This window comes from Chroicocephalus ridibundus, chromosome 5, assembly GCF_963924245.1.
Source record: "Chroicocephalus ridibundus chromosome 5, bChrRid1.1, whole genome shotgun sequence".
NCBI classification, from domain to species: Eukaryota; Metazoa; Chordata; class Aves; order Charadriiformes; family Laridae; genus Chroicocephalus; species Chroicocephalus ridibundus.
In genome coordinates this window covers 28170603-28196678 of record NC_086288.1, presented here as the reverse complement: position 1 = coordinate 28196678, position 26076 = coordinate 28170603, and the positions used below count along the sequence as shown (strand labels likewise).

General features: G+C 40.0%; 1 protein-coding gene across 2 annotated transcripts; it reads right to left on the bottom strand.

Moving 5' to 3' along the window:
* Positions 1 to 1827: 1827 nt before the first annotated feature.
* Positions 1828 to 25706, bottom strand: UBE2D3 (ubiquitin conjugating enzyme E2 D3). Of its 2 annotated transcripts, XM_063336382.1 has the most exons (8): positions 25116 to 25706; positions 10424 to 10487; positions 10306 to 10337; positions 7690 to 7767; positions 6748 to 6853; positions 5303 to 5396; positions 4724 to 4773; positions 1828 to 3673 (listed from the first exon to the last, which is right to left on the bottom strand). In XM_063336382.1, exons 1-7 carry the CDS (start codon positions 25689 to 25691, stop codon positions 4725 to 4727), a joined length of 999 nt encoding a protein of 332 aa, XP_063192452.1. In that variant the 5' UTR covers positions 25692 to 25706; the 3' UTR covers positions 1828 to 3673; position 4724. The 2 variants fall into 2 exon arrangements, with proteins under 2 accessions (XP_063192452.1, XP_063192453.1); XM_063336383.1 differs by lacking the exon at positions 4724 to 4773.
* Between the last annotated feature and the right edge of the window lie 370 nt (positions 25707 to 26076).

The window sequence follows — 26076 nt, the reverse complement described above, 5'->3', positions numbered from 1 at the left end:
GCTTCAGATGATAACACCTGTAAAAACCTATTTTTTTTAACAATAAAGGATTTGAAATAAAATGGCTAGAGAGAACAATCGAGGGGAGGCTGCAAATAAGAACACAATAAAAAAGTTAATTAGGACATTTCTGGCTGTGCACGTTTAAACCATTAAGTTTTCTGTTAATTAATGCTAATTCCTTTTTGCATAACCAATTATCAAATCTAACAGAACTGGTACAGTATGTCTGCGCCCCTAACTAGTGTTACTAACTAGTTGTCTTCCAATCATTTGTCAGACCGTAGTTCCATCCCTCCATAACTATCAGACCTTACTGCTGTGGGTGTGCGTGAAGCCAGACTTCTGTTTCAGAGTTAGCACCTACAATCTTCATACCAAAATTATGCACAGTGCAGCTGAGTAGAATGTTTTTACACACACATGTAAAAAAAACCAAAAAAACAAGCTCCAGCCTATGCTACAGATCAAGTTTTTCCTGCATCCTGAAAAGACTCAAAAGTGTGCTTAAAATTACTGAGTTTTTCGAGTGAAATTTGAGTAAGCTGACTAGAATCACATTGACCAATTCAAACCCCATTTAAACATAGCATGCAATCTTAAAAAAAAATTATTCCAGAAGCAACACTGAATTTTAAGTTTCTTTCGTTGTCACAAGTTTGTTAAATCTCAGTGCCTTGGCTTGACACTGTTCTCTATAAACACAGCCATTTAAAAAATAAATGAAAAAAAGAAGATATTTTGTTCAATGCAAGACTCTTAGGATGGAGCTGGCACCTATGTTCTGAAGCTATTATTGTATTTATCATCCTGAAATAAGTCTTTTCACAAAGCTGTACAGAAAAACTCACTTCAGTGTTTTCTAAAACCTTCAGTTTTCACATGAAGTTAAAAAAATGGAAAGTCTTTTTTCCCCTCCACGTGTTTCATAGTAATCAAGATCTATTATGTGCTTTTTAGACATCTGTGGTTTTGGTAGGCAGATTACTAAGAGGTAATCACTAATTCAGCTTTTTGTTTTGGTAAGAGTTCCTAAATTCTTTCATCAATTTACTAGCTCACGTTAACCAGCTCCTCCTTTTGCCCCCCTGCTTGAACAGCAAGCCCAAATACAACTTCCACAGGAAGCCTGCACAAGGCACTACTGAGACTGCCTCAAGGTCAAAACACCTGCCATTTCCCACTACACAAAGATATGATTTTAAGTCTCAGCATGACCTCCAGCATGCATATGTACGTCTACAATTCACCCACCATTCACCAAAATAGATACCTTCTAATTACAGAAAATTATCACAGAAGTACCATTACAGATGTACAAGAGAACTATAGAGTGGTCCAAACGAGATTTCCATCTTCCATATAATATTTTACTATCTTCTCTTTCACTGACCTTCCCTCATCCAAACCTCCTTGAGTTTTATAAAGCCTGGTGCCTTACATCTCACAAGACATCTTCTTAGTTTACCATGTAAGTGATTTTAGTGGGTAAGAGTCCAAGACAAAGTAATAAGCATCAAATTAACACAATTACCACAGAGGTGAGCGCAACACGTTTGCAAGCTTGGAAATATACATTTTTACCTCAGATGTACTGCTACTGGCAGCTGCATTTTAAGTATTTCCACTTTCCAGCAAAATGGTGTAAGCAAAAAATCTTTGGTTAGCAAAGCAGAAATACTGCACGAACTGCAACTTCATTAACAAATTTCAGAATGTCATTTCATGAGGCATGCGCTGTTGAAGAAAGCCCAGGTTTCTAAATTTCAAGCCAACTAGACTTTAAAATAAGTTCACTTTCATAGATTAGAACCAGAAAAAACCATGTCCAAACTACATACTCAAATTTTTATAAAAATTAAGGTTTAACATTTATTTTACATCTAGCTTTCCACATCCATGTGGGGACAAGGAATCAGAATGTACATAACTATAAGCAGTGCAAAAGTGGTGCCAGTGCGAAGTCACAGATGCACAATAAACTGATGGTACAAGACTAGAGAAAATGAAGCTATGGATGTTAAGAATGGAGACCAAAAAAATAATAATAATCAAACAAGGAAAAATATGAAGGAAGAGGGCAGGAAAGAGGAGAGCCGGATGTTTAATAATGCCCTTGTGGCTGCAAAGATAAACTAATGGCACAAGACAATGTTTCTTGTAGAACAGAAATCCAATAGCAATGAGTCTTTATTCACGTCTAGTCACCTGACATGAGGAAAGTGTCTGTTGCATTAAAATAGTCATCAATGTAAATGGCAGCATGGCTGAACAAGTCCTTTTCAATGGTAACGAACATCCCACATAGTAAAGTCACTTCAACACAGCCTCATGACAATTCCCACATCAAAACAGTACTTTATTTTATATTTTTTTTTGCCTCATCATTACTCCCACATTAAGATCTTTCAGCTGTCAAGTGTACAGGGTGAAGAAAAAGGTTCTCAGTCAGCAAACACAGGTGCATCAGGAAGGATCTCCACAAATACACCACTTCAGATCTGCTGGGTCCCAAGTCCATCCTTGAACGCTGGGCTCCCAGCACCACGTGTAGCACACTACTAAGGCTACACTACTATGTTAGCTTATTAATTCTGCATACATCAGGCCGAACAATGTGTCAACCTGCAACAGACTGAGCATTATAACTGAAAATGGCAAAAGATTCACTCTATTGAACTTTACATCATTATCTGATGTTAAACAATGAGGCAAATCCCAACAGTATATACAAAAACCAGCTTTGCTTTTACAAAAGATTTTGTTTCCCATATTGATTAATCCAGGCAGCTAACTCATTGGTTTATGCAACTTTATTGAAGAAAATAAATCAATTACTAGTAGAGCTATTAGTTGATCACTCATCCATTGACAACTTGCATCATTTATTCAGTGCTATATTAAACAGTGTTTTGGAAGACAGATTAACTAATAGCTCCAAGCCTCCTAACAAAATTTAAATGAATTACAAAAATGTTCTTAGACCCTATTTTGGAATACAAGGGATGTTTGACTTCCAATTTCCATTCTCTGTAAAACAAGAACTGGTCATTCCTTTATTGACATGCATAAGATACATCACATTTTCTGTTCTGCTGATGCTATAGATTCAGTACCAATTCTCCAGACACATCAGTTATGAGCAAAAGCATATAATAAAAACCTCAGTTCTCTAACACTGGAAGGTTTGGAACAAGATGGATGTTGCTACAGCAATGTTACTTCTTTGATGGGAGAAAACTGAACATCCATCTCCCCTCCCCCCTTCAGGTGATATCTTCAGTATCTGTTAGAGCAGTGAGGAATGTTTGTTTGTTTTTAATCTCATAACCAAGTTAGAATGAAGACATTGGCCACATAATACACATGCTCCATTAAAAAAAATTCTGAATCTTGGGCAATTGTTCTTGTGTAACTACTTTACAGATTCTAAAAGCAGTTATTGTCCAAAGCTGGAAGAACTAAAGTCTTCTCAGATGAGCATGTGCATGAATGGAAGGAGGTAAACAAAAAAATAAAAAAGATGAGGTCTGATAGGGGAGCAGCCGGATAAGAAAATCAAAAAAGGAACAGTAATTTAAAGTTTATTCCAGCTATAATGCAGGTTATTCTGACTTTAAGGTAGCATCACATGGCATACTTCTGAGTCCATTCCCGAGATATTCTGTTGTACCTGCAAACAAAAACAGGTATTGAATTAATGTCAGCAAGAAAATTACAATCTCCTAAACAGTTAATGATTACGTATCATTTTATTCCCATCTCCCTATTCTCTTCACACTAAGAGAAGTCTCTTTCTATACTAAGATATACTTGAACTGAAAAAAGTTAACAAATCCCTCCCTAGAGTAACTAGGATATTCTCTAATTTATATGAAACACTTCAAATTCAAAACAAGCAGATTTGCTAAAAGGCTGTTGTGAAAAACTACTGATGGGAAAGGAATAGAGACCACTTGGGGTGGGAGAGGCTAGGGGAGCGTTTTGTTTAAATATTGTCCTTAGGTAAAGATTACAGAGTATCACATGCCATAAGTAAAGATTACTTGGTTAATAATGTAATTGGATAAAGAATGTCATTTCCCATTTTAGAGTAAAACAGCAGTAAGCATTTCTTCACACTTAATATTCTCTCCATATGAATATACTGCTCAAACAATTTTTAAAAAGGACATTAAAAGAATATTTAAGTACACTAGTTCCACAGGAATTGAGCTGACAATTAGTTTATACTTAACTCCATGCTTGTCAGTAAGAAGTTAATTTTCAATTATACAAGCAGAAAATAATCCTCATTCATTTTCCTAGTTTATATGTAGAAGACAGACACTGCTAAACAATAAAAAGTTGAAACTTGGATTGTCTAAATTCACCCATGTCAATGTATGAGGTCTTGATACAGGGCATCACTTTTAACGAAATTCTGACAAAATCTGGGTAAATACTTACCAGAACAAGTTGATAAGCTGGCTCAAAACTTGATAATTATTTCATACTATCTTTTTTATATTTTTTTTTTGGCCATGCAAGAGCAGTATCTGTGAGAAATAGTGACTAGCCAATACATTTCACACTAACCACAGATCAAGCTGTTAAATATCCAAGTCCAGTAACTGGTGCATCCATTATCTGTTAGTTAATCCAGTGCCTTAGAGCATGCAGCACTCAAGTGCTGACAAGTTTCCATTTTGTTAAATGCACCGTATTGTGCAGATATTCTTACCCTACAGCATAGCGTATTTCTCTGTCCACTCTCTTGCTAACCTATTGTACCTAATTGGACAAGTATATTTAGCATTATTTTATATATATATATAAACCAAGCAAAGTCTATTTCATATAATTCTACCTGTGGATAATGTTAAAAAACACATAAGGAAAAAAAAAAGTTGTTTCAACACAGATGTAAAATGGCTTGATAACTTTTTTTCTAAGGGGAGCACCAAAATTAAAGACCAAGCTGCTACCAAAAGAAAGCACCAAAATAACAAAGCTATCTTTTCCTCAAAATTAAGATCTAACTATATCCCATTTATGTGCAGCAAGCAAAAAAGTGGGCAATGCATACTTTAGAATACTGACACGCATGTGAGAAAAAGATAGTCTCCTTTACCCACAACTTCAAAGATATGAAGCCCCTTTGGTTCTAAATTATGCACTACGAAGAATAGGTACTACTTTGACACACAAATTCTCTCCATCCCAGATTTTCACAAAAGGCTCACTCAACAGAATTCCTGTCTGACAATGCACTCTTCACAAAGTTTGTTAAAATATTAGCCTTACGCAACTCTGTACTTACTTGTCTCTGTCTGTTTTATAGATACGTGCAATCTCTGGCACTAGTGGGTCATCTGGATTTGGATCACATAACAGTGAACAAATGGATAAGAGAACTGTAAAAAAAAAAAAAGGATTCTCAATAGCAAAACAGGAGCAACAATCTCAGAAACAATGGATCAGAGATCTTTGCATTAGCACAATGCTGGCATAGGAGAGAAGCTAGCAAGCTTTTTCATGATATACAGCCAAAATAACTTTGTAACTCACTCTAAATAAAAAGCCCAGGAAGACTTAAAAGTTTGTGAGAATGTTTTATTTCCTATTTCCCAATACTTACAGCTGTCAGTAAGCACACACGATAACAGCACTGTTGTTCCCTGCACTATGATGCAACGTAGGAGCCAACAAAAGCATCTTATTATGTATTCTGATGACCAGCATGTTCCATGGTTTTAATCACTGGAACTTCAAATTATTATTCAAAAAACCCAAACAGACTGAATTCTTTCTCTGTTGTATGTAAGGTAGCAACACCCTGGTCTGCACTGATAAAACTGCGCGTATGTTGTAAAATGAAGGAGTAACACTGTTGTAGGCAGCTATGAGGACTTCATCCTCCACTCTCACAGCAGCTTTGAAAGAAAAACAATAGTGACAGCATTAAAATGTAGGGAATCCATATTCAAATGACAAACCTACTCCTTGGACAGACAGGAATCACAAGTTCTTTAGACAAAGGAGCACTTTGATAGATCTTTTGAAGCCACAGTGACCAGTGGCTGTGAAGCAAAACAAAATTTTATCATCATACAAAAATTTGCGAGTTAACTGTTACTTACTATAGTAAAATGAGGAAAGCTACAAAGCTTCTATTGCAGCACAACATCAATTTATCCTGAAGCAGAATCAGTAAGCTTAGTTCATGATGTAATACAATGCCCGTGCACAGTGGCAGAAAGCAATACCTATGAATAACAGTTTTCTTTATTCAGCTACCAGAGATATGCCAATATAACGCTGCATGCAATTCTAGACAGACTCAGACAAAAAGCTATGCAGATTTCATTACTAAAAACTGACTTTAATTTAATATGCAAGTGTGTATCTACATGGACAGCTGCAAACAAGCAATTTCTCAGCCTTAGCTCAAATACACCGCCATAGGCCTGTTTCAACCCAAACGCTGGCAGATTCCTCTGGGACCAAGCTAGTAAGCTCTGCTAAGAGTAGTGAAACAAATAAGTGGCCTGACAAGGCCTCAAACAGCCATGTAGCAGAAGGTGTTAGAAAAAAACCCAACAAATATCCATTAAACCCACAGTAAGATATCATTATCAAATTGGCAAAACATAGGCTAGAACGAGTAAGGGAAAAAACAAGAGATGGGTAAGAACTCAAGACAACCAAAGCTATAAGCACAGTATTCAACACAAGATGGAAACATTTCTCCTTCATGAAAGTTACCTTTAGAAATAGTTAAAGCAGGAGACCACTGTGATCTTAGAATATCAAGACAAATGCTGCCATTACTGTTAATATTTGGATGATAGATTCTTGTTGTAAATGCAACCTGCAACAAAAAAAATATGAAGAGTGTGTTTTGGTCTATGATGACAATGATGTCACCCTTTCTTCTCAGTCAAGCTATTAGTCAACTCAATTTACTCTAAAAGAAAAGGATTAAGCAGTTAAACTATATCAAATTCATGCAAATGCACCCAAGCCACAATCTCTCAGTTTCCAATTACCAGGCACTCTATTTCAAACAGAGAGAGGGAAAGTATGAGGCTGTGTTATAATAAAAGGTGCCCACATCATGACAAATACACTCAACAGAAGTGCCTGAACCACGGTAACACTGCTGTCACAGAGCTAAAACACTTCAGACATTGTGGTGACTCCAAGCGTGCGCTTTCATACTGACTGAAAATTGGAAGACAATGCTAGTGACTGATAAAGCTACAAAAAAAAAAAGCGTATTTCACAATAACTACCAAATTCTAACAGATATCATCTTCACTGATTTTAGTCACTCAGCAAGTTAATTCCAATCCATAGTGTCACATTCCTATAGACCAACCCAAACAGCTACACTGTAAGACTCAACAGTCCCCACAACAATAATTCTATTACAGTAACACACAGCTAATGAGTTTTCCTATCAATCAAGAAAAACGTAAATAAAACCAAGACATTCAGAATTCACATATATGAATTTGCTCCTCAAGTATATGCTAACGCACTCATTCCTGTGGTAGTCAGAGGGACCTAGCCACCTAAGATGCTGTAAGAATGTGTAAAAGCAGTGAGAACTTAACAATATTACACCATAGATGCTGACAGTTTCTGTCCTATACTTGGTTCTTTAAAGAGCACTAATTTCACAAATGTGAAAGCATTACTTACCTTAGGTGGTTTGAAAGGGTAATCTGTAGGAAAGTGAATTGTCAAGAAGAATACACCACCCTGATACGGACTGTCATTCTGTCAAAGCAAACAAATAATTCTCCTATTATTATCTTTAGGACTAAATATCACTGAAGATGTTGTTTTAAATAAATGAGAGGAAATTAATTTTAACAACTGAACTGTTTAATCCACCAATACAAGAGAGATACAATGAAACTTCAGTTACTACTTCCTAAGGTAAGTGACACAGAACACACACAGGTCATTGTCCGGATGGCCCTCTCTGAGCTAATGCTTCATAGAAAACGGCTGCTCTGACAATCCACTCAGGACAACTTGTCAAAAGCATCCAAATGCCTCTGAGACAGCTCCAAGAAGCAATGTTAAAGCAGGGGTGCTGTCAGGCCCTAAAACCCAAAACTCTGTGTTTGGAGCTTATTTGGTATGACCACCCAAGCTCACAGTGGCAACAGTCAGCTCTAAGGGCCTTCCATCCCCTGTAAGTGTTATCTTTGGCTTAGGGGTTGCTCAGCCCTGCAGAAAACCTACAAATATATAGCCAACTCCTTGTTCCTTGCAAAAAAACCCAAACCAAAACCCTCACCCCACCAGCACCACCAAACAAAAACACCCTCATCAAGATTAAAATGAATCCTTCCTCCCTTTCTGTATTAGAAATTCACTGTAATCTGGTCTGCAAGAGTACTTTACATTTCCCTGCTCCAAGGAAACAATTACGGGGATAATTCATTCAGGCGTGAACTATTAGCAGTAAAGCAACATTTGGAAGCAAAAAAGCTGATAGAAAGCAGCAAATAAATGGAGTGACTAAATAGGGATTGTGTAAGTTCCTAGTTATGAGAAGAAAGATGTAAGTTATTACTCGAAACAACTACATTGTTTAAACTGAAGACTACAATACTTTTAATTCCAAACTAAGGGCTAGGGAAAATGAAGTTGAGATACACTGAGTACCCTTCTGAATTATTTGCAAATTGAATTTGCATATTAATTGCAAAAACATTTCACCAATGTAAGGAAGTAACTACATCTTTCTTTCTTAAATACCAGAAAATTAAATTCTGCAACACAAGACAAAGGACTCAAACATGAAAACATATAGGTTATACCCTGTCCAATCTCTGCTGAAAACCTAGCAGTTAAGATATAACCTCTCGTATTTGATCAATAGGCACTATGCGAGGCCTTGAGGAACCAGAAAGCACCCCTTTAACTGCACATATTCTGGGAATACGTTTTAGCTATTACAGAAACCCCTCTTACAGTGTGCTAAACCAATGCAAGCTGTCTTACATCTATCTAAGAAAATCACAGCCTGTATAACATCACATTGCAAAGGTGGAAGGGCAGATAATTGATTCTACAATCCTCATCTGTTATTAAAGGCACTAAGCAACACCACAGGAGCACTGCAACTACTAACACCACGCTTCTGACAGCATACTGCCCAGTCTTGAAACAGGAATGCAGACCTTTTGACACCATAAAACACATATGGGGAAAAAAAGGATCTGTACATTATTAAACTAGAATGGGAAGCTAAAAATAATGACCCCAATTTAAATTCAATTGATGTTTAATACCTTATGACCATGCAGACACCAGGCATGTAAAATCATACTCAGCATAGCACAAAACATTATTTGCCTTTTAAACATGAATATAGCTATTAAATAATTTTATCTTTTTGAGGCACCTAGTTACAGTCAATGAGGACCAGATACTTCGGAATGGAGAGCCATTTTTCCAGTCAGGTGAACTGGTAATAAGCATATTTTCTGTAGCGATCTCCTAAAACCGCACTTGTAGCTGTGTCTAAAGTCAGGGCAATTCAGCATCACTGATACTTAATTCCTACTCTGTAGCCTCACCAGAAGCATCGCATTGTGGCTGCAGGTCTACTGGCATCCAATATTTGTCTTCTCAAGTTACAGAAGGTTTTGTTTTCTAAATATAGGTAACCAGTCCTGAGAACTACAGATGTCAGGTGTTTGCAGGTTACATTTTCAGTGAAGGCAAACATTCGCCTTCTTTAACAAGGAAAAAGTCACATTCCGGTTTCAGATGCTTACTGTACATTTAACACACACTTACCCCCCACCCCCCACCCCCAGTCATAACGGGAACCTCACATTTCAGTGGCTTTTTCCCTTCTATTCCTAAAAGTATTCAAGATCTCAGTACATGACACCAGACCAAATAAGGATTCCCTGTTCTGTTACAAGTTCCACACAAAAGCATCCCAACTAATTTCTGACACTGGGAGCAGCTCCTACTACAACGTTCATGCTAGATTCAAACCTTTTCTAAAGCTAAATGCAAACAAAGTTTGTAGGTATTAGGTGATAATGCCTAACATTGCTCTAGAGATCATTTCAGCTGAAATACATGTCCTCATAAAACATTCAGCAATAAAATAATCAGATTGATTTCCCTCCCCCCTCCCCCCCTTCATTTTCTGTTACTATATGGAGTACCTCTAGAATTTAAGTCTGATAAGAGGAGTTAAAAAAGGTAAACCAAAACCCCACAGCTTCCTCTGGAATAAGAACTACTAGCTTAATATTACATCACAAGAATTAGAATACTTACAGGTCCCATAATTGTGGCTTGCCAATGAAACACTACAAAAGAAAAACTCCGCATTATTATCTATGCATGATATGCTTTGAGTTAGCAGAGGAAAACACAAAACTTAAGGGTTACTTACTGTCATCTCCAACGGGACCTGCTGAACACTGTGCTGGAGGATCACGGGCTAAGTCACTAAGTTCCTTTAGGAAAAAAGAATAACAACAAAAAAAAACTGTTCAGAGAAGGAACACTAATGAACTCAGTCATTTTCACTTCACATCCATCAAAAACCTTTAACAGCTTTCCATATACAAACACAGAAGAATGCGCAATAACAACTACTAGAACCACTAGACCAGTACCAAAATTGTCTTTACAAAAGACGACCACCAAAACAGGCTATGAAGGTAAACAGCTACAATGACTGCTTTTCCAAACAAGTATCACTACCTTAAGGACAGCCCTGCTGAAGGACAGAAAGAGGGGCAGGAGAAAGAGCCCAAAGCAGGAAAAGTCCACTTTCTGATCAAGGATTTAGTCTTAGTCAGAAAAGCAGGAAGAGAGAAAGCTATTGATGAGTCTTCATGAAGCAAAAAACACTACATATGTAACATCTGACATTAAAACTCAGAACAGAAAGGAAAAAACAAACCAACCAACCTAGAAACTCAGTTTTGTTTTCCCCTCTACCTCCAGCAGGGATATATCTTGCACAGATTGAAGTACACAGGAAAATTAATGAAGCTGATAAGTGTTGGAATCAGGCAAAATAACTACATCTTTTGCTCAAACTTCACATTTAAGACAATTATGCCTTTAAAATTCTGAATGACTGAGCTACAGAAACAGTTCCCTCCCTCCCCCATTACAGAGGGAATGAAAACAGAAACTTCGGACAGAGGACTCCTTGTGTAGTATCAAGACTGCTGTGATGAATCAAAGAAGCTCAGCATTAATTTATTTAAACGCTCTGCAAGTTACTTGTTAGAACAGTGTCTCTTAAAATTAAATTTACACTTTCAGTTGAAGTGTGTAACAGACACCTTACCTCTTCCCTGTTCTCTTTTGAATCTAAAAAACGCCTTCAGGAACTTCTATAAATCTGCACTTGTCAAGGCATCTAGAAGTCACGAGAAAAGATAAAACCTTCGGTCCTTCCCCCATGCATTAACAGTTGCACCCAAGTGATTTTGCTATAAGTCTATACAAGCCATTTCCATTACTTTGTCAGACATTTAAGAAACCCAGACATACCTATTATGCTTGAAACACATGCATATTTGGACCAGACAGCTAACTGTTTTGCCTGGAATGATCCTAATGTACATCCTTTAAGTTTCACAAATTCTGCACTTGATAAAAATTTAGTAAGTGTAAGCCAATAGAAAATGAGGGAAAAAAATGACATTCCCTGTAACTTAAACACCTTGTTCTTTGGTAAGGCAATAGCTACTGCAAACACCAAGAGAGTAACATTATTTCAACATGTTGAAGTCCATATGTTCAAAAAAACCCCAAACTCACACCAAAACCAACACCAAGGTAACTTATTCCTGCATTCCCCCTCCCTATGCTTGCTAATTTTGACGAACTTTGCAATTAACCAGATTTCAGTTTTGCACTGGAATCAGACTGTTTTGTAAAATTGAATTGTATCAGTTTTCATAAGCAATAGCACAATGAAGTGAATCTTACAGCTCATTTCACTGCTACTGTTATTTAGAAGCATGGGCAACAGCTCTTCCCAGATCATCCCAGTAAATCCATTTCCAGTGCACTTCTCTACACTCCCTAGTTATTACTGGGGGTCCCTCTGATAGACTTATTTCTGTCACGAAATATCACTTATTAGGTCTGTATATTCTTCAGCAGTCTCCAGAAAAACTTACTAAGTTAGATTTATATTATCTGTGCAAAGGCAAACAAGAAGTGTAAAAGAACCTTCAGATAGAAAGTTTTTCTAATTTTCAGGGTGGGGTTTTTTCCACTTAACAAATATAGCATGTTTTGTTTATCAGGCTTATTTCTCATCTAAATACATTTTCCAGTTCTAAAAATAATTATATCCAAAATCTGAGAGAAAAAAAGAGATATTTTCCCCCTTAAGATAAGTTGTAGCAATAGAATAAGCAGAAAGACACAAGTGTTAACTATATTAAAATAGGTGTGTAGTTATTACTGGATTATTTGATTTGAAAAAAATGGAAATACTTTTTGAAATACTGGATTATTTGAAAAATTTGAAATAATGGATTATTTGAGTTGAAAAAACTTTCACAGGGACTAACAACTATGAAAAGGCTCTTCATGCGGTTTATGAAGATTATAAAAATGAGTAGCATGAAGACAAGGACAAGAAAAGATCAGCGTAAAGTGGACAGTCGGAGATGTATGCATTAGACTAGAGAGCTCTTCAAAAGGTACTATGATCTTCAGAAAAACAAGAAATCAGTACTCAAGATGAGAATAAAGTATTTTAATACAGAAGGAAAATTAGAGTCTATCAATAATCCAACCAGGAAAAGCAAATATAAGTAGGATTGCAAATGTGAAACAAATATTACATTTAATAACTTTGGTGAAAAATTTGGGAAAAAACAACCCTTCAGTAAATTAGAAATAATTTACAGGCTGAAACACATAAGTTTTAATATTGCAGTCTCCAGTCGTTTCAAAATACATGTCCATACAGAGTTACCCCTTTTAACCACTGGAACTGCTCTAGAGAACAAATAAGCAGTGATTTTTCACTAGTAAAGGACTAAAGTTTTATCCGTCCCAAAACACTTCAGTAAAAAAAAAACCTAACTGTGCTAAACAAAGCAGTCCAAAATACAGATAAGGTTAGGAACACTTGACACACCATTTAGCATTTCAACCACAGAACAAGTAATTTACCTACTAAATTCAGAAAGAAACAAAGCTGAGGTGGCATACACTTCTTGTATTTGCTTCTCTTAGGTACTATGGTCAGAAGAGTAAAGTCTGTAGCAAAGCTGTTTGCTTCAGCAGGGTGTGAAATGTTGTGGAAGAACTCGGCAAACATGGAACAACCACTGGCAAGCTTTGCCTGCCTACAGTTAACACCAGACCTATTTCACCTCCCAGTGAAGCGTGTGACACTTCACATCTATGCAAAAGGAGGAAGGCTTTTCTGCAACAAGGGAGCAGAAAGTTCTCTCTGTGTAACTTTAGAAGTGCCTCCTTCTGAAAGCTACAACTGAATCCATCAGGCAAACTGGAATAACAAGAAACTAAACAAGCAGAGGCACATGGGCTGGGATATTCTGGAGCACAGTTGAAGCATTTCTTTTTTTCATTTAAGGAAAGTGGGGAGCTTTTTTTTTTTTAAGCTTCCCACTCAGCAGCAGAAACACAAACTGACCTTCCTTCTCAGCTTAGCTATCAACAGCAACTACTCTATAACAGGAAAATATTTAATCTGAAAATATTTCTGACATCAAAACTAAGTTTCATCATTTCCATGAGATGATTAGAAAAATAATTTTTAAGAAATCAGCTCATAATTGTTCCCCTGCTTTCACCTATTTCTCACCAAGAACGTGAAGACCACATTTTCACTTTACAAAGCAGAGTTTAACTAGTATTTTAGAATTTAAAAATGTTACCAAGCATTGTTCTGTAAAATTTCTACCTATAAGGGCTTTATGCTTCTAATATTCCTTCTGCTGCAATACTATCTCCAACTTTGCTTCTTTTTATTTACATTGTTTCAGCAATGCCGTCCTTTGTCAAGGGGTACTAAGCTACATCCCAAACCTTCTTAAAAATCCCCCAAGTAGAACCCGCGTTTTCCTGGAGTCAGCTGCCTCAGCTTTTCACTTTACACGTGGCTTAAGAAAAAAAATATTAATTCCGAAGAAGCAAATTCCAAGGACTTTATATAGAAACAATACGCCAAATTTGGTTCAGATTGATGTGTTATATGCCTATCGGAAAGGATTAGTCTTGAATTACAACCATGACTAGTAGTCTCTGGCACTGCCAGAGGTTTCCGGTATAGCTCCAGCATATCACCGTGCGTCCCAGTTTCCAAATATAAAGTTGTGATAGTTCCTACCTCTCCACAAGGATGATTAGTCACTTAGCATTTTACAGATTTAAAACACTGTTTAAGGAGCAAGCACCAATGCTACTGGTAGAGGACAACTGCAATGTAGCACATAAGAGCGGCAATACACCTACAATTTTGCAACAGAGTTTTGGAAAACTGAGAGAAAACTGGAAATTCCGCAACAGTACCACCGTCATTGCAACAGATAGACCTGCTTTAACAGGAATCCAGCACCATGGTCTTCTGCCAGTTTCACATTAAGCCTGTAGCAAGATGCAGGTTTTTTGATGAAACAGTCCCATTCTTAATCTTCTCCTTCTCTATAAATTCATCAAAAAGCTAACCAAGAACCAAATCACTATTCTCAAGAAAAGTGTTTATAAAAGCTAACTAATCTGCTTGTTTTGCACAAATATAATCATAACTAACATCAGAAATATGGCTTACACTTCAAATGATGATCCAAAACATTGACATGTGAGTGTGAATGCAGGACTACATTCTTATTATAAACCACAAAAGTGTCCTTTTTTTTTTTGATAGAAAAGCTGCTAAAACCCCCTCAAACAACTCCTCTTTATCAGCTATTTAAAAGATTACAGGAGTCACTGAAAGGATGAAGAAAACTTAAAGAATGACAAAAGAAAACCTCATTCAAATATGCATGAGCAAGACAGTAAAGGAAAATATTTAAGGGAATTAGTTGCTTTTCTCACAAAAGTTTTCAGGTCTCAGCAAATTCAGCAAGAAATGACAGCATGATGCCTACCAAGCTGCCTTCTTGCAAGGTACCAAGTAGAGCAGCATCGCTGTTGGCTCCTTTTCTTCCCATTTGTCAGAATTCATACTCCCTGCGGCACAACTGCTACGTTTTTCAAGTTTAAGCTGGAAATACCCAGGGTTTATTTTTAATGATAGCAGCAGCTGACTTGAATACAGAGTGACAGAAGATCACCCATTTTCCCCCACAGGCATGAACTCACAGTTAGATTTGATACTGGTTTGTAAAGATTTAATATAGGTTTGTAACAGAACTATTTGTTAAAGTTATAAATTGCAGCTTTCTGGTTTGTAGTCAAGAAAGCAAAATGGAAAAAAATGGGGTTAATTTTAGGTTTCCAGACAATAACTTGTTCTACCTTGGAGGGCATGAAAGACAATATGCAGTTAAATCAGAAGTTTAAATAAAAAAAAAAGAAAAGTAAAAACCCCAACACTTAAGCCAAACAAAAATCAACATTTATTAGTTTGAGTGCTTGTCTAATGTTGTCCATGTCAAAGAGGGTATGTCAAACTCTAAGCATCCAAAAATTCACCACTGCATTGGTCTTACTCATTAGCTCACAGCTGAAAAGGGCTTTAAAAAAAGAAGGACTGGAAGCAGCTATAAAGGGAGGGGAAGAACATTTAAGCCTGTCTGAAGATTAAGAAGTGTCAACCAGCAAAGAACTACTGCCTCATCCCACACACCTGTATCTGCAACATTCATTTCAGCATGAAAATTAACTACCCCTGGAAGCAGAAAATAACAGTTTGAAAGAACACTGAATGTGGATTTCTAAGCTGAATAAGAAAGCACAATGCACATCACAAGACAAGTGTAACCGGCAGAAAATTATCGGTTTCAAACAAGCTGGCCTTTTGGCTAACACTTAATAAATGGATAAAAACAATGTACAGTGACAGTGCATAGTACAGAAAGATGTAGGTTCCTGCCATTTAAAAAGAGGCATTAGAGCAAATATGCAGAGAAAACACACAAAGACCAGTCGCAGAAAATAGCAAGGGACAATGCGCACAGGACGGTTTTTAAGAAACCCAAAACATGATGAGGAATGTAACAGTTGTGATTGTCCCCATTCTGATTATTCTGCTTGGTCTGGTTTTCATGGTTCTCCTTTCTCAAGCCTTTAGTACTAGATTTTTTCAGGCTACACACTGCATATTGTTTGTACAATGTCTAGCAACAATATCATAATGGTATATTAAAAGACAAACATAGAAATATTCATGTTTTAAGCCTCACACTGAAGGAAGGAAATGCCAGAGTGCTGCGCAACTGTAATTAAGTCACTTTGTGCGCTTGGGACTGTGATACAAACTACTCAGATGACTACATGGTATCTTTTCAAAGAAGCTACCTTTCATACACAAGCCCTTTGTGAATGAGACTATTGTCTACAGTCCTTCTCATCTGTTCTGAAATTTGGAAGACGTACAATGTAGGTCATGGTTTTCAGCAAATTTAAGAGTTACCGTAACTAATATGGTTCTCTGCTGTATTCCAACCTTTTGCAAAGTTCACCTCTGTAGCTGGACAGATACAACTGGAAAAGGAGCTCAGTTACCAACTTTGCTTCCCTGGTCACTCACGAAAGGCATTCAGAACAAACTTAGAAAAAAGGTGGCAATGACACACCTATAGTTGTGCTTTGAACTCAGAGGCATGGCTTGTTTCTCCCAAAGTAACCAAAACACACAGCAGCCGTCTTACTCAAGGTGAAGAAAATTTGACTGCTTTACACACATCAATTCTGAGGTATTACAACAACTACCATTCCCTGAAAATAAGAGAGCTATTAAAACACATGCTCAGTGTAGGGTGAGGGCTGTGCACATTGACTAAAGTACATCGAAGGTAAAAAGGAAGTGAAGCACTGGTTAACTACCTACCCTTTCAATGATAACTGGTTATTTTAATTGTGGCGTTTCCAAGCTTTTGAATATTGGACCCTGAAATTTAGCATACTTTTCACCTGGGAGTTTTTTCCTGTAAGAACCACACTGACCTTTGGTTCTGTAACCTAGGACTACATGCAGCCCTCAGAGAACGTGGCAACTAGTGTAAACAGGCCACATGAGAAGCAGCAAGATGCACCTAGCTAAATGAAACAGAATGGGCAGGAAATGAAGGGACAAATTATATTCAATACAGACAAATGTGAAGTGATGCACCTGGAAAGAAGTTTATATTCAATGACACTCTGACCCGACGGCTATCACTTAGGAATGAGATTTTGGCATTGTGATAGACAATTTCACACAAATGCTAACTCAACACTCATTAGATGCTGGGGTTTGGCACATTAGACGAAAGCCTTCCAAAACACTGCCCCGCAGCTTGTGAAGGACACAGTAGTGTACAGCAGAACCTCAGCCACCAGCATTTGACACATCAACCAGATGCAGCATCTGTACACACGCTGCCCTGGACTCGATGTGACACATGCACATTATACACACACTATACAAATCCTGTAGCATACAAGACAAGTTTTTGTAGAAATCACAAGTGGCCTCAATGGGGCACAACCTCAGTAAGTCTGCATTTTCTGAGTAAAGGCACAAGAATTTTCCAAGTTCTCCAGGAAATGTATTGAAAGGAGGATCATATAACAGAAAGTTACCAAATTACTATTCTAACAAATAACACCACATCTGTAATCAGTGTGGTGAATTCATTGTTTATGAATGAAGGCTGATATATTATTCTGAAACTTAATTATTTAACCTAATGAACTATGAAAATCAGTTCCCCTTTTAAAAAGTTGCCTTGACTTTTATCAGCCCATGTTTTGTATGAATCCAAAGATGCACGTGAAAGCTACTGCAATATACCATAGGGGTATATTCTATGAATACAACTACGTGGGGATAATTACACTAGCTTATCTACAGCTGTACAATTACCCTATCATATTATGCTATTGCGTATAATACCCTTCATAATAGTTCTGTGTTTTGAACTGCTAGTGGTAGAGATGCAAAACTAAGGGCCTGCCTATAGGATTAGGTAGTTACACAGAAAATCAGCTCACACCGAGCCAAAAGAGCATAAAAAAAATAAAATCAAAAACTGTTTCTGGAGTACAGCTGCTCTTACAGTTGAGTTCCACCTCACCTATCCAGAGAACAATGATATCCACAAGGGTCTCTAAAAAGCTTAAAAAAAAACAGATGAAGGGAAGTGTTTAAAAGCATATTTATGAACAGACTGCAACCTAAATTATGGCAATGGAAAGCGGACATTGCTCATCTGGCAAATTGTCATTCAGGAGATTCTGCTATATTATTCAAGGCAAAAAGAAACTAAAACTAAGTCTAAAAGGAAAAACAAAGTTTGCAGTTATTTGATTTAGAGAATTATCTGGCATTATTACTCAAACAGGCCAGCAAAGGTTGGGAAATATTTCTTTATAGCAGCACACTCATATTTACTAGAAACCTAGAAGAGCTCACAGAAGTGATCAGCACCTAGCCAACATAACTCCAGGTTACAGAGAAAACTCACTATAAAGTTAACTGAGTGCTTAACACAATCCTCACTCCCTCTATTAGGAAGACCTAAAGCACTGTAGCATCTGCACTCAGTTCAGCTTGCAACTCTGGTGTCCAGATGCTTGTGGAAAGGATTAAACATTTGTCTCCTCCTTTGTTTACTGGGCCCTAACATTTGCAAAGCAGTCGGCAGTAGTCCCATCTCGCCTTCTTAAAACCAGAATAAAATAAAATACATCATCGCAATTACACAGCAAAAAGCTGCAGGAGATCTTGAAGATGTCTAGTATATCATGCATCTCAAAGGGATGAGGTTCAGAACAAAGGCTTTGTTTACACAAAATTTTAATACTGAAGTTTACTGTTGGTAAGAAGGCTCTGAACAACGTTTAAACAAAATAAAAAGAAATCCTCTCTATCTATTTAGATTTCAGTCCTGAATCCTGCAATGCTCTATTTGGCTCATTTTTCGATATCAAACCTTGTCTACATCCAAGTGTTTTATGAAGAGTTGCCAAAGGCATAAGTGCCAATTTAAACTTCTGAATGTAATTTTAACTGATTTTTTTTTTTGCAAGGCTTTCCCAACACAACCCTACCACATTTAATGTATCAGATCAGTGCCCCACAAAAAAAGCCACTGAATAGAAAGGTCTGGTCTTTTTTTAAAAAAAAAAAGTTCCAGTACTTTACATTTAGAGTTGGAGGTGTTAAATTGAGATTCAAGAAGTTTACAAAACTGTCCATCATATGCAACTCAACACAGTTTAAGACTTTTTTCTGATAAAGCCAACTTGACAAAAGGAACTGCATATAAAAATACGCTACTGATTGCAATCATATACACATTCTCACTGCTTTTATTTCTTACCCTAATTTATTTTTTTCTGCATATTATACCAGCAGATTACATTACATCAGTCACTAGAGAAAATGCATGCCTGTACCTCAGCTTTCTCAATGTAAGCTATAGCATCTTAGCCTAAACCACCAAAAAAAGTCAGCTTATACTGAGACATCTGACCTAATGCTGAAGTGTAGACAACACATTCCCATCTGCCAGCTCTGACGCACAGGGGAGGGACCTACACAAGAACACAGGGCAGACAGTTAAAGTAGCAAAACCTTCGTATTTGCAACAGAAAGATTTATCGGAGATCATGTATCAATACTCTAATCTGAATTAGACAAAAGCTCTACCCTTTTCCACTCCTCCTTACCAGCTGTCACTTGACATCTCAGACAAGGTTAAGAACCTCCATCCTCTCTCTCCTTCTACAGTTCAACCCAGTGGACACACAGAAAACATCCATGGTAGAGGATGATGCCAGGCTAGAGGTAGCCTCCACAGTTTTAAGTGCCCTGTATTCAACAGCTGCTACTTACAGCTGTTTACATCCTTCCCCTGCCCTTTACCCATTAATTCGGGAGAGCACAAAGAAAGGCATTAGTGCTTCAGAGCTGGTTACAGACTGGGGAGGTGGTTGAAGGGAGCTCATTCTGTGGAGTTCTACATCAGCTCTTCTGTAGAAGAAACTCACACAGGGAGTAACAGCAAAAGCACTGGCTCACTTTCAAAAACAGATCTTTAAAAGCTGGAATGATTGTAAAGAAAATGTTGGCTGGACAACCTTTTTACCCTGTACATTACCCCACACGAATCCTTAACATACTGGACAACGCTGTTTTTAAGGTCTGCAAGAAGTACCCATCTAATGGAATATTGATCTCTGAAGTTCTGTAAATTACTTAAGTGAGATTATGATCCCCTTCTCCCCCCATTCCAATGCACACATTTAAAGATCTACGCTGACTGGGAACTTGTTTCATAAGCACACTACCCAATTAACAGGAGAAATCTTTACGTTATTGCAGTCCAAATTTTCTAGTTAAGGAAGCATCAATTTTCTTCTCACATAAAAAATGACTAGTTCTTAAAACGTGTCCAAGACCTTAATAGTAAGTAAATGCTGGACTTGAATACAGGCATCAAACTTACCCAATTAAGAAGCATTAGTTCCATTTTAATGATAACCATTTCATAGTATAAACATAACTTCTGACTATTCATATAAGCTAAATCTTAAACAGAATTTAAGTGATGACAGCTTTCAACTGATGATGAATAATTTTATTCTTACTTTAAAAAAAATCCAAACACAACACTAAAGTTCTTCAAGACTAGTGCCTACCAAACTCCACTACCGAAATCTCATGGTTTAAAAGTCAACCACTGCCTTGTGGCTCAACAAGACCCTTCTAACCACCAATAGTTAAGGTGAATTAAAGTAAAAAAGGTAATTCAATACATACAGAGAGCATTCACAAAGGTTGAAAGCATTTTAACTAAGCTTACATCAACTGCATTTCATTAGCTAGTTAATCTTAACTTTCTGAGCCCCTAAACAGACAAATCCAGACTTGTTTCAAAGCATAAGATCAATCACGTAACTTCAAGTTATTTAACTATTTTGAATAAGCCCAGCAAACTAAATCCAAGACTGCCTGCAAAAATAAAGTATTGTATGTTTCACCCAGAGAAGAAAAGTTAATTCCAAACAGCTTTTTCTAGTTAAGCTATTTTAAAAAAATTTCATATTAAGTTCAAAAGAAAAGAGTATCAGCTTAAAACAAAAGTAATAAGCAGGCTTTATAACACTGTAACTCAGTCACCTCTACAAAAGCTACACCTTTGGTTAAACTAATGCAGATTTTCATGCTGCCTTCAGTGCTGCATATTACACCTGTCTCTGAAAAATATTATGGACATCTCCACGGTTAGTAGCATTTCCTATTAGGAGGATCTGGTGGAGTGGGGTTAAAGTTGCAACTAATTACACATCTAGGAATAGTGCTGCAGGGTATTGCCTTTAGCAAAATAGTTATTTAGTCTCCACCACTGTCAACGGAAGCCTTCTATCTGTACATAAGTAGTGATAAATGGTTTTGCCACCTTCAGCCTTTAGCTTCCAGGATGCCAACTCCACTTAAGATTTACTAATAAAATACCCCAACATAATGACGCTGGCTTGTGCTATGCTTAACCAAATGGACATAAGCACAGCAGGCACAAGTTTTCTTAAGGATTTCACAGACAAAACATTTCATACATACATCTCCTGTGTTAATTCTATTTTTAGCGTATCAAGATCACCACTTAGGTCTTTTATACTACCTCGCTTTAATGAATGTGTATATCAGTCATAAAATGGATGTATATCAATGATGTAACTTCCCAAATTGTCTCAATTTTACACATTCACAATTCCCTACTCCTACATAAATGTTTCCCTACTACCAGATCATCATCATTTGAACCGGAAGCGTAAACATGCCGCAGCAATTACAGAACATGCGTTTAGTGGGTACCACTCAACACTTCAGACCAAGACGACATGCCAGAGGCATGTATCAAGCATTTCGATGCAAGCTCATAAATCGACATGAATTTGTTCCATTGCCTTTATGATAATTTGGGAAAAAAATCATCTTCAGGAAAAGAAACAATTAAAATCACAATGTAGGTTCACATTATTCCATGGCAAAAGCACTTGCTTGTCATAATAAAACAACTGCCACTCTTGTGCAGAGCAAGCCTTATCAATAAAAGCAGAGTTTTGCCAATCGAATGCAGCCTACCCTCAGGGCAGATGGCACAGATGTGATGATGAATTCCAGCATAACATAATCACTGTAGGACTGGCTATATACCTGACAACTACTTCAGTTTGAAGACAGCTTTATAAAGAGTGTTCCAGAAGTAGATAACCCAACGCATAACACATGAATACTCATGTGCTTTCATTTCCAAACCAAAAGTAGAATTTGCCAGTTATGTGTTAAGTAGGGGGTTTCGTATTCTGAATGTGTAACGTAACTTCAGATTAAACTTACACACACTAACACAGTCTGAAAGTCTGATTTACCCAACATAATAAAAGATTTTATTTTGCTTGATATGTCAAGTCCACAAAGATGGAGTCGACCAAACAGACTGTAAATAGCTTCGTTAGTACATCTGGGATGTCATCTGCTGCAGGAGACAATGAATCTTAGCCCTGACAGGTAATACCACAAGTCAGACCAAATCAGCTACGTGTGACTACAATGTTCTGAGGTCCTGCTCTCTCTTTAGCCTGTTCTGATCTAGTGCCAACAACGTACTACAAGGAAGCAGAGCGTTTCAAGGTCTGATCTGTGACCTTACGATTAGAAGGCACAAGATCCCAGCTCACTGGTGCCGGAGTGCCATTCTCTGGCTTTACCAGTTGGCAAGACTGAAATCTAAATTCACAACCACCTTGTTAGAAAATTGGCCCTGCTATTTTTGTATTTCAGCCTCAATCCCAGTAAATATCCACATTGGAAGCCATGCATAGGAAGAAAGCAACTTGCAAGCAATGGTTTCACTCTAGCAAAACATCAGCATTTTGACTTTCCAGGCTGGCAAATACAAAATCAAAACTGTAGACCTTATGTGACTTTGGAAGCATATCTTGTAGGACAGTGTGATTAAATTGATTAAAAACAGCACCTTAAAAAAAAAAACAACCCTCAAACAAAAAGCCAAACCAACAACAAAAAAACCTAGCCTAACCATCTCACCAACCCTGAAATCCAGCACTGGGTAAAGGAAGAAGCTTGCTACTACACAGTGCCACAGAGCACAAGGACCAATACAGCACAAGAGACTGCACATAACAGGCCCAAACCTTGAAGTCAAAGAGATGACTTACTGATTCAAGAGTCATGCTAGAAGCATTTTTAAGGTTTTGACCACCAGATTACTACGTAAGTGGGGGTTTGTCTTGGTTTATATTTGACAATAAATTTTTACCTGCAGCGCCTGAATGTGTTTCATAAGCATAAGTTGATGACAAAGCATACCAGGGAGTATCCTAGCTGTGTTTCAACTCAAGTGATATCATCCACTAATACAGGGGAACAACTTTTGATGGCAGATTCAAAAGGAATTGTTTTGAAACTCTTGTGAGAGCGTAGTCGTAATTCGAACACAATTCATTTAGCTAGCACTAATCCAGAACAGATTTTAAATTTTCAGGGATAACAGAACTATCCTTTCACTAATACATCGTAAGTAACCTCATTTTGACTAAAACATGCTCACAAGCACTACTGAAGAGATGTGAAATTACAGGGACACTAACAGGCAGCAAACTTTCCACACCGCCTGTAAAAGGTGTTTTGTGCACCGAAGTTTAGTTCATCGATTTCAGGACACACTGACTTTCTGCCATCTTGGCAGGCTACGGAGATGACCAAGAAACTCCCCTCCTGCTCTTCAAATACGTAACCGCTCCACGTAGCTCGCGTAGCAGCACAGATCAACAGCGACTTCCCGGTAACGCCGCTGCGCTCCCATCGCGTTTGCAAATTACATCTCAGCAACCCCCAAACACCAAGCGCTGCCGCCGAGAAACCCTAAATAAAGCTGCCCAAGCGCAACCTCACGACGGGAGCCTTCTTCCCTGGGAGAGAGGTTGTTTGTTTGTTTTGTGTTGCGTTTTTTTTTTTTTTTTAAAGAAAAAAAACCCACACCAAACCAAAAAACCCTTTCATCACCTCAGCATTTTTTCCGAGTTAGCCGCGAAGTTACTCCACCCGGCTCCGATTGTGCAACGGGGAGGCGGCGGCGCGGTGCGCGCTCCCGCCCGGCGCGGGGGGCGAGGCGAGGCCAGGCCGGCAGGCGATGGCCGGGCGGCGGGAGGGCCCAGCCGGCCCCGGGGCGGAGGGGTATGGGGGGGTGGGGAGGGGGAACGCGGGGAGAGGATGGCACGGCGGCAGCTGCTCCAGAGTCGACGGGAGCGCGGACATGCGTGTGTGTGTGTCATGTTATTGCAGAAAGCGAGAGATCCCGGAAAGAGCCCGAACTAGGCGAACCCGCCGCCATCTTACAATGCGGGAAAGAAGTTGCACGCCAGAAGGGAGAGACCGGCCCGAGAGGCCGGCTGCCTGCCCCGGGGAGGGCCGCCATCGGAGAAAGCCTCTCCGGCACACACGGACCGGCACCATCCGGGCCGGCCGGCGGCGAAGGGGCAGCGGCGGCGACGCCACCGCCGCGCCGGGGTGGCTCCGGGCTGCGCTGACATTTGAGCGTCCCCAAGAGCTGCCGTTCCCCGTCCCGGTCCCCACCAAGCCCCCCCCACCCCAGGGGCTGTGGCGGACCTCCGAGGTGCCAGGCCTAGGCCCGAGGAGAGCGGCCTCACCGCCCCGGCCAGGCCGGGCCGGGCCGCGGCCTCGCCGGAAGGAGCCGGCCGCTGCCCGGCCTCGCTCCCCTGGTCTCCTGCCTCCCCCTTCCCGCCCCCGAAGCCGTGCCCCTCTCCTCCCGCGGCGGGGGTGAGGGGGGAGAAAAGGAAAAAAAAAAAAAAAAAACCACGAAAAAATTAAAAAAAGAGGAAAGTGGGGAAGGGTGGGGGGAGCGGGGGGCAGGCGGAGGAGGAGCCGCGGCGCTCACCTTGTTGATGCGTTTCAGCGCCATTGTGTGTGCGAGTGCCGCCGCCGCCGGGCCCGTCTGTGCGCCGCGGTGACTCCGCGCTCCGCTCGCGCCGAGGGGGGGCCGGGAGGGAGGGCGCAAGCGAGGAGGAGGAGGAGGAGGAGGTGGGGGAGGAAGGCGGAGAGGGGGGAGGGGGCAGCTGCGCTTCTCCTTCCTCCGGAAACAGCCGAGGGGGGCGCCCGACCGGAGTCCTGCCTGCCTGCGGGCAGCGAGGCCGTGCGCCTGGGAGGCTGCCGGGGGAGCGCTCCACCCGCCGCGACGCTTCGCCGCCTCCCGTCGCGGCCGGGAGGAGGAAGGGTGTGTGTGGGGGGGTGCAAAGCCGAGAGGCACCGCCCGCCCCAGAGAGAGAGAGAGAGAGAGACACGGGAGAGAACCCCGCGCAGCCGCCGCCACTGGCCAGGCCCCGACGCGGCGGGAGGGCAGGAGGCGGAGCCGGCGGGGCGGGACACACCGCCACCGCCCGCACTCCCCCCGCGGTGGCGAGGGGGGGAAAGGGGCGGGGCAAGCGCCGCCGGGCGCCTGCGCGCGTTGAGGCATGAGCCGCTGACTCGCGAGCGGTAGGCGCAGAGGGCGGGGCAGGACGGTTCTGGGGCGCGCTCGCCGCGCCGCTTCCCGCCGCCGCCGGCTCGAGCGGGGCTGCCCAGGCGTGGGGCGCGGGCCAGCAGCACACAACGCTGGCGATGAGCTGCTACCGCCCTCCCACGAAATGGCGGCGGCGGCGGCCGGGTCTACATATCCGCGCTGACGCGGCGGAGCGGTATCCTTCCGCGCGTTAACCGGTCTCCCCAGCTGTCTGTCAGCGACTGACGCGGGAGGAGGGGCTGGCCTGTCCGCGGCCTGTCTACCGTCGGGCCGCTCTGGGGAACGGCCATCGCCTGCCCCCGGCTCGGCGTCGGAGCCGCTTTCCGCCCCTCGTTCCCTC

Excerpts from the sequence above, each read along its gene's own strand:
- UBE2D3 (XM_063336382.1), bottom strand. The coding sequence starts at position 25,691 with ATGCCTCAACGCGCGCAGGCGCCCGGCGGCGCTTGCCCCGCCCCTTTC. Across the intron at positions 7,768-10,305 it reads AAGCCACAATTATGGGACCT|AATGACAGTCCGTATCAGGG; the intron begins GTAAGTATTCTA and ends TTGCTTTGACAG. Across the intron at positions 4,774-5,302 it reads TATAAAACAGACAGAGACAA|GTACAATAGGTTAGCAAGAG; the intron begins GTAAGTACAGAG and ends TTGTCCAATTAG.